Source organism: Lolium rigidum, chromosome 3 (assembly GCF_022539505.1).
Source record: "Lolium rigidum isolate FL_2022 chromosome 3, APGP_CSIRO_Lrig_0.1, whole genome shotgun sequence".
Lineage (NCBI taxonomy): Eukaryota > Viridiplantae > Streptophyta > Magnoliopsida > Poales > Poaceae > Lolium > Lolium rigidum.
This window is the reverse complement of record NC_061510.1, coordinates 215,446,911-215,455,754: the sequence shown is the minus strand read 5'-3', so window position 1 is coordinate 215,455,754 and position 8,844 is coordinate 215,446,911. Positions and strand designations below refer to the sequence as shown.

The window sequence follows — 8,844 nt, the reverse complement described above, 5'->3', positions numbered from 1 at the left end:
ATTTTTCCATTTTGGTTCACTTGCTCCAATTGTGCATGTGTTAGGGTCTATTTAGGGTTAAATTGAGTTTGAAACAAGTTTTAAAACCAATTGGGTAAGGTATAAGGGCATAAGGCAAGATTTGACATTATGGCTAAGTGCCACATATGCCTTTATGTACCTTTTTATTTATTTTTTTGTTTCACAAGGGAAATTGGTGAGTAAGCTCTAGATTGGTTTTGTTGAGGTACTTCAACTCATCCAACAAGGTAGCACATGGCCTACTCACCATTTGCAAAAATATCCATAAGCTTACATAGGCCTTTTCTTTTTAAAATTAAAACCTTTTTATTTTGTTTTCTTTTGGGAGGGGAAAGAGAAGGGTGAGGTTTAGGGTTTAAGAACATTTCAAAGTAGTTCACAAAAGAATTTTGGCAAGAACATTGTTATCAAGCAAGAGCACTAGGTATATCACCTTAATCAAGAAAAGTTTTTGTTGGTTCCAAAATTTGGAAAAAGGGAAATTCATTTTCTCTTTGTTTTCAAATTTGGGATGTTAAAACTAATTAACATATGCTGTCATTTTTAATTGAAAAGCACTTTGACTAGTTTCTTTTATTTTTTGAGCATGACCGTGGTATTGTTGTCCCTTGTTACATGCACATTGAAATCAAAGTATCATATTTGTATATATTCCTGGTTATGTTGAGTTTGATCCATGTGCCATATTCGACGGAGGTTTGTTCCCGACGTGATCTATAATCTTTGTTCTAGTTTTTCTACCTACTTCTGATCTTTTAGAGTTGATATTTACTTTGGTTTTGTCAATTAAAAAACCGGTTATCTGTCAAAATTATGAATTCATAACTACATGTATTTATCTGATATAATCGCTCTCATGGGAGAGATGGTTTGCGGACTAGGCAACAGCGGAATTTGGTTCTCATTTCTCCTTTGTGCAGATATAAGGGTTGGCAAGATGTGAGAAGTGGTCTCCTGCTGTAATGAAGACGTCATTTTCTAGGTATAGTTCAAGCACGAGGCAAAAGGGAGACGAAGGGGACGGGGCCCTACAGAGGGTCTTGCAAATTAAATCATAACTATGTGTCGGGGGGGGGGGGGACTCGATGATCCGTTCACTGGGGAGATGTAACCACTTGATGTGGAAAGGTAGGCTAGATGGTTAGGAGTTGCAAAGGTGCATGTGGCATGTGTGTTTGGTTTACTTATGTTCCATCCATTATGTTATTGCACCATGTTTTCCAGTACCCCTTGTCGGTTATTGATGGCTCGTCAAAACGACCACATTATCTCCATCTCATTACGTGTGCAAAAAATATCTGACCCACTAATAAATGTTAATTACTGCCAAGATGTGCAAATCCTCTACTTTATTTGTTTTGTGCAGAAATGGAAAAATTAGGAGGAAATCAAGGACATTTAATGAAGAATCGTGAGCTTGAATCATCACCGAGTCAACCCGAATCGCGAGACTTATCACATAAGACTTAACAACCTATGATACGATCATGCTCGCCCCTACCAGATGACCGTACCATGTGTCGATGGCTCCTCCTCGTCAAACCCAATATAAACATGAAGGAACCCGGGGCATTTGGAGAACAGACGCAGAGAAAAACCCCATTCCGCCGCCATATCAGATCACATCTCCACTGAAGCCTCAAAGGCACCGCCATCGACTTCAACGCTTCATATACATCATCTTCTTATTCTTTATATCCTCTCTAGCTACTTGTAACCTAGACTTGATACACGATTAGAGGCATTGTAAGACTCATCATTCATCTCTTTGAGATTTCTTATGCAATGTTTACTATTGTTGATCCAATTATGTGTGAGTAGTCCACTTGGGCTATGGGATGAGGCCTAATCCTCACAACAATATGTGCATCTAACTTATTATGGGATATTGTGCAACATGTCTTAGATCTTTTTATCTTGATCTTGAAGGTTCGATAGATAAACCAATGAGACCGGTAAAGGCATTAAGGTTTTAGTAGAGTTATGTTGCATGATGTTATGCTCAAGATTCATGGGTCGATAGTGTGGTTAACATCTTGGGGTAACGGTGATGTCACGAAACTTAAGGCTATTGTCTTAGATATTTTTATCTCGGCCTTGAAGGTTTGATAGGTAAACCAATGAGACCGATGAAGGCATTAAGGTTTGAGTAGAGTTGAGTTGCATGATTCGATGCTATGCTCAAGTGCCGGTATTCATGGGGTAGATAGTGTGGTTAACATCTAGGGGTAACGGTGACGTTACAAATCTTAAGATTGTTGTCTAATTTATCTTAATATCACGCTTCACGTGACATGCGGAGGAATCCGGGGTGCACAATTGATTCGTGAAAATCGCGACAGACGGCATCACGGTGCACATTAGGACGCACTGCCCACATCAATGTTGCATCTTGTACCTTAACTATGGTATTGTACATGTGTGCTTCATTTATCTTATAAATCACATCTACTAACGCACAACTGCAGGAAAAACCTCACGCCTAGGCCTATCTTCAATCATCGATACACAACCATGATACGTCACAAACGTATCTATAATTTCTTATGTTCCATGCTAGTTATATGACAATACTCACATGTTTTATATACACTTTACATCATTTTGATGCATTTTCCGGCACTAACCTATTAACAAGATACCGAAGCGCCAGTTCCTGTTTTTCGTTGTTTTTGGTTTCGTAAATCCTACACAGGAAATATTCTCGGAATTGGACGAAACAAAAGCCCACAGTCTTATTTTCCACGGAGCCTTCCAGAAGTCCGAAGAGGAGACGAAGAGGGGCCACGAGGCGGCCACACCACCTGGCGGTGCGGCCAAGAGGGGGGGCGCGCCACCCTATGGGGTGGGCCCCTCGAGCGCCTCCCGACTCTGCCCCTTCGCCTATTTATTCTCTCTGTCGCGAAAACCCTAGTACCGAGAGCCACGATACAATAAAAGTTCCAGAGACGCCACCGCCGCCAATCCCATCTCGGGGGATTCAGGAGATCGCCTCCGGCACCCTGCCGGAGAGGGGAATCATCACCGGAGGGCTCTACATCATCATGCCCGCCTCCGGATTGATGCGTGAGTAGTTCATCCTTGGACTATGGGTCCATAGCAGTAGCTAGATGGTAATCTTCTCCTCTTGTGCTATCATATTTAGATCTTGTGAGCTGCCTATCATGATCAAGATCATCTATTTGTAATGCTACATGTTGTGTTTGTTGGGATCCGATGAATATGGAATACTATGTCAAGTTGATTAATTGATCTATCATATATGTGTTGTTTATGATCTTGCATGCTCTCCGTTGCTAGTAGAGGCTCTGGCCAAGTTGATACTTGTGACTCCAAGAGGGAGTATTTATGCTCGATAATGGGTTCATGCCTCCAATTAATCTGGGACAGTGACAGAAAGTTCTAAGGTTGTGGATGTGTTGTTGCCACTAGGGATAAAACATCAATGCTTTGTCTAAGGATATTTGTGTTGATTACATTACGCACCATACTTAATGCAATTGTCTGTTGTTTACAACTTAATACTGGAAGGGGTGCAGATGCTAACCCGAAGGTGGACTTTTTAGTCATAGATGCATGCTGGATAGCGGTCTATGTTATTTGTCGTAATGCCCTAAGTAAATCTCATAGTAGTCATCATGATATGTATGTGCATTGTTATGCCCTCTCTATTTGGAAATTGCCCAACTGTAATTTGTTCACCCAACATGCTATTTATCTTATTGGAGAGACACCAGTAGTGAACTGTGGACCCCGGTCCATTCTTTTACATCTGAAATACAATCTACTGCAAACTCTGTTCTCTGTTGTTTTTCGCAAACAAACATCATTCTCCACACCATACGTTTAATCCTTTGTTTACAGCAAGCCGGTGAGATTGACAACCTCACTGTTAAGTTGGGGCAAAGTATTTTGATTGTGTTGTGCACGTTCCACGTTGACGCCGGAATCCCTGGTATTGCGCCGCACTACACTCCTCCACCAACAACCTTCATGTGGCCTTCATCTCCTACTGGTTCGATAACCTTGGTTTCTTTCTGAGGGAAAACTTGCTGCTGTGCGCATCACACCTTCCTCTTGGGGTTCCCAACGGACGTGTGCATCACGCGCCATCAAACCACATAAAATAGAACATTGTTCCGACAAGACAATAATAAAATGAATACTATAAGTCTCGCCTAAGTGATCTTGCACCAAAAGCGATCTTCCCATGGATTCGATAACCTAGGGTCTCTAGGGGGAAAAGCTTTAATACTACAATTTGTTAATTCGGATCGAAGGTACCAGCTACTGTTTTAATGAAGTGATGGACATGTTTTCATTTCTCTGTTAATAGACAATGTGTTAATTTTACTTTTGTTTCGCATCTTCCTTCCGACATCCTCCATAAATAGCATCAGGGGTGATTGCATGTCGTCACACCAATCAGTCACACCCGCCCATTGAGAGGCTCTCTCCCCCTCTCTCTCTCTCTCTCCTCTCTCTCTCACACACACACAAAACAATGGTGGGTGCGGGATTGTCTTTAGGGAGAGCCAATGGGGAGAGAAATATATATCCATTGAACTCATAGGTCCTTATAGTTCGTCATTGATTCCACCGAGCGCAAAGCTAGATGGTCATGTTCTGTGGATCACCTTGTGTGATTGCGGTGTCGAGTGCTTCTACATAACTGATGCAGACAAGATCCAAAGCAGAAGATGCAGTGTAAGCTAGGATTTTGTCTCTGGCCACACCAATAGTCATACGCCCTATTTTTGTAAGTGCTCTCTGCGATAGCTACTTTGGTTGCATAGCATATGTTAGGGGTAGCTATAATTATGGTTTGAATCCCAAAGAAGATACAAAGTTTACTAGTGTGTGTGGGGGGGGGCATATGTGGAGAAAAAAAGGCAAACACCTAAAGGAGAAAGAAAATGTGAGCATGTAGAGAACAACCATTACCTGTATGACCCACAATGTGCTATAAAGATGGCCAAGGAAACAACCCGTTAGGATTATAATTTCAACAAATAATTGTAATTTTCTAGCTTGTTTTTATCGGTTTATGGAATGTGTTGTCCTTATCAAATGTGTGTGGTACTAGTTTGGAGCAAACGATATGAATTGAAACATTCATCTAAGAACATATAAACAATACGACATTTAGTTTCACATCAACTACATCATCAATTACTCATTATTACAATAATGGAACGGAATCCAAAGGTATCAAAAATATAATATCCCGGAGCAACATCAAGCTCATCGTTACAAACAACCTACGACATGATATCAAAATAGACTTGCAGATTGAAGTGCCCATCAATATTAACCGTTCAATCATGTGTTTACCTTCTTTAATCACTCCTTGCTATCATTCACCTCTTTCCTCCTCTTGTCTTCAACCTACCTTTTCTTTTGTCTCACCTATAGCCCCTCCTCCAAAAGTTATATATTCACATCTTCTTCACGCCCCCTTTCTTGTGCTCTAAATTTTTCCGTCATGTTTCTTCACACAAAATCTTCCAAAGCACATCCAAAGTGTCGGCCCTATGAATGGGCATTATCGTGTCATATCTTGACCGTGCTCACAAGAAACCAGGGGAGGAGCCTTGCATGTGATTTGTTCTACCCTCCATATCTTAGGTGGAGATGGATGAGGCCCCATAATTTCTGCTGGTCGGGGCCACCAAAGAATGCCAACATGTTAGTATGAAATAAGGTAGTCATCGTAATACTTAGGGCCACCAATCCATTGAAAGAAGAAGCAACTATAATATTGTTGCCAAATAAACTTTACCAAATAATAAATTAATGACGCATAAACTCTAAATGAAACTCTACGATAAGCTAATAAAACTCACGAGTGGATCCTTGCAATAGTAGTACGACAGATTTCGATACTGGACATCTTGGTGGCACGGTAGGGAGAATATCGACGAAGACAAATGAGGTACTATCTTGCGATCGAGCGGTATGCTTGGTACTCCCTCCAATGTAAAAAGATCAACACGGAAAAGCCCAACACTAGGTATAGTTTTAGGTCGAATAAATCAAATAGGAGGTAGTAACCAACAAACAAAAAAGATACTACTCATATCATGCAGAGTACTTTATAATTTTGTTGGTGGCACCAGAGTGCCGGAGTACAATTTGTTTATAGGACTTATTTGATTCATATGATAGGAAAATCATAGAAATAGGAAAAACATAGAATTAATATGTCATGTCTAGTTGAATTCTATAAGAAGATGAGTTCTATTTCATTGTGCCAAAGAAACTTTTTTTGAGGTATGATCTCATGTTTATTTACTATAGGATTTGCACTACAAGTTTCTTATATGATTATTTTCTATAGGATTTGCACTCAAGATAGTATTATTTACCTCGAAGAAGCTGGAGCTTTGTATCTCGCGCAGTTGTGTCCGTGGACTATGGACGTTGGACGGCCTTCTCTCTCAGTCCCTGCCCGTGGGCGCTTGCGTTCCACCAGAGCCTCTCGTTCTCTCACCTTCAAACCCCATCCATCTCTTACCCCCTCGGCCCCGCTCCCGCTCCCGCGTCCACGGCCATGGCCATGGCGTCTCTCTACCACTCCTCCCTCCCATTCTCCCCGCCGTCCTCCAGCTGCCATGGCGTTCTCTCCTTGCCCCCTCGAACCGCAGCTTCCTTCGCCTGCCTGTGCAGAGTGCCGCCGCAAGACGACCACGACGCGGAGCTCCTCGGCGCGCTCCAGTCCAACGGCAACGGCATCCTCCTCAGAGACCAACATCCCACCGCATCACCGCAAGCTCTCGACTCGATCCCCGGGGAACTCGGTGACGGCAGGAGGAGGAGCTCCCAGTTCCGGGCGCGTGACTACGCGAGGCGGATCATGAGCCTCCCCATGGCGGAGCGGGTGAAGGTGCTCGACCTCCTGCAGCGCGACGACGCGGCGCTCACCGTCTCCGACTACAACGACATCATCTCCGCGCTCGCCAGGGGCGGCGACTACGACTCCGCCGTCGCGCTCTTCAGGTCGCTGCAGGAGCCCAACGGCTCCGTCGCGCCCGACGCCCACTCCTTCGCCATCGCCGTGCAGTGCTTCTGCAGGAAGGGCGCGCCCGACGAGGCCAAGGAGACGCTCGACGAGATGCTGGCGCGCGGGCACCTCCCCAGCGTGGCCGCCTTCTCCGCCGTCGTCGGCTGCCTCTGCAAGCGCGGCCGCGTCACCAGGGCCATGGAGGTGTTCGACGCCATGCGCGCCGTCGGGAGCGAGCCCACCATCCGCACCTACAACAGCCTCATCGGCGGGCTCTGCTACGTCGGCCGCCTCGAGGAGGCGCGGGACCTCCTGAACAAGCTCAAGGACTCGCCCAAGCAGACGGCGGACATCTACACCTTCACCATCGTGCTCGACGGCTTCTGCAAGGTCGGCCGGACGGAGGACGCCATGGCCATCTTCGAGGACGCCATCCGGGTGGGCCTCTCGCCCACGATCTTCACCTTCAACGCGCTGCTCAACGGCCACTGCAAGGAGGGGAACCTGCTCAAGGCGTACGACCTGCTCATGGAGATGTGCGACAGCGAGACCTGTCCGCCCGACAAGATCAGCTACACCATCGTGCTGCCGGCCCTGCTGCGGGCCGGCGAGATCTCCGCGGCGTGGAAGACCTTCAAGCGCATGGAGCACGCCGGGTTCGAGGCGGACGGCCGCGCGCTGGACACGCTCGCGCGGGGCCTGTGCCGCCAGTGCGCCGCGGACATCTCCGTCCTCAAGGACGCCAAGGAGGTGTTCGGCAAGGTGGTGTCGGCCGGCCACGAGCCGGTGTCGTACACCTACTGCCTTATGGCGCAGGCCCTGGCGCGCGGCGGCGAGGTGGACGCGGCCGTCGCCGTCCTGGACGACATGGTGCGCAAGGGGTACGCGCTGCGGAAGCGCGCCTACACGGACGTGGTGCGCGCGCTCTGCGACCGGAGCAGGACGCGCGACGCCGTGCGGGTGCTGGCTACGGTGATCGCCAAGGACTTCGTGCCTGGCCGGAACGCCTTCGACGCGCTGCTCGGCGAGCTCAGCAGGCAGGAGAGGTGGCCCGACGCCATGGCCGTGTACGCCGCCGCTGTCAAGCGCGGCGTCGTGGTCTCGCTGAAGCGTAACGTCAAGGAGGCGCTGGTCGTGGATCACGAGGAGGAAGCGGCGTGGGAATCGCCGGCGCAGTTGGGCGTTCCGCAGTGATCACCATGACATTTTCGGGTGTGACAGAGAGTTCGGCTTTGCATTCGATTTCTGTTGCCGAAGATCAGTGGCATTGACTTTGACGTGCACACATGACATGCCTCGTGATTCTAAATGGCGGGCAGCACCAGCAATTTCAGCACGCGGTCGATTTCGGATATGTTGTTTTGAGAGGAAGACACTAGAACGAGAACGCAGCGATTCTACCGGCTCCGGTAGGTAAAATAGTGATGACGTCACGCTGATATCACCCATGTATTGATTTAGTTTTCAAAAATTTGTAAAATATATCTAAAATTTGTGAAACATGTCTGAAACTTGTGAAAAAATTATTTACTGTTCAAAATATGTTTCACAAAGTTTCACATCTGTCGTTGACGTGTTTATGAAACTTGTGAAATATTTTCTACTGTTTAAATTTGTTTCAATATGTTTCAGTTTTGTCAAAAAGAGAATAAAAAAATTCACCAATCTCAAAGCACAATATGTGGTGGATGGTACTCCTACACATACAGTTGCCTGTAAAAAGGAGTTTTCGACTAGAACGAATACTGTATTTTCGTAGTTTCGTGTCGATCGTCTTAATCGGCCTTGAGCATGAGCATCAGTCTTAATTCGGTAGGAGG

At 46.0% G+C, this 8,844-nt stretch overlaps 1 protein-coding gene across 1 annotated transcript; it reads left to right on the top strand.

Moving 5' to 3' along the window:
* The first annotated feature begins 6,460 nt into the window (after positions 1-6,460).
* On the top strand, positions 6,461-8,526 carry LOC124702992 (pentatricopeptide repeat-containing protein At3g04760, chloroplastic-like). Its single transcript, XM_047235188.1, has one exon. It carries the CDS (start codon positions 6,575-6,577, stop codon positions 8,216-8,218), a length of 1,644 nt encoding a protein of 547 aa, XP_047091144.1. The 5' UTR covers positions 6,461-6,574; the 3' UTR covers positions 8,219-8,526.
* The last annotated feature ends 318 nt before the right edge of the window (positions 8,527-8,844 follow it).

What these genes read in the sequence shown, in the direction of transcription:
- LOC124702992 (XM_047235188.1), top strand. Translation starts at nt 6,575, where the DNA reads ATGGCCATGGCGTCTCTCTACCACTCCTCCCTCCCATTCTCCCCGCCG.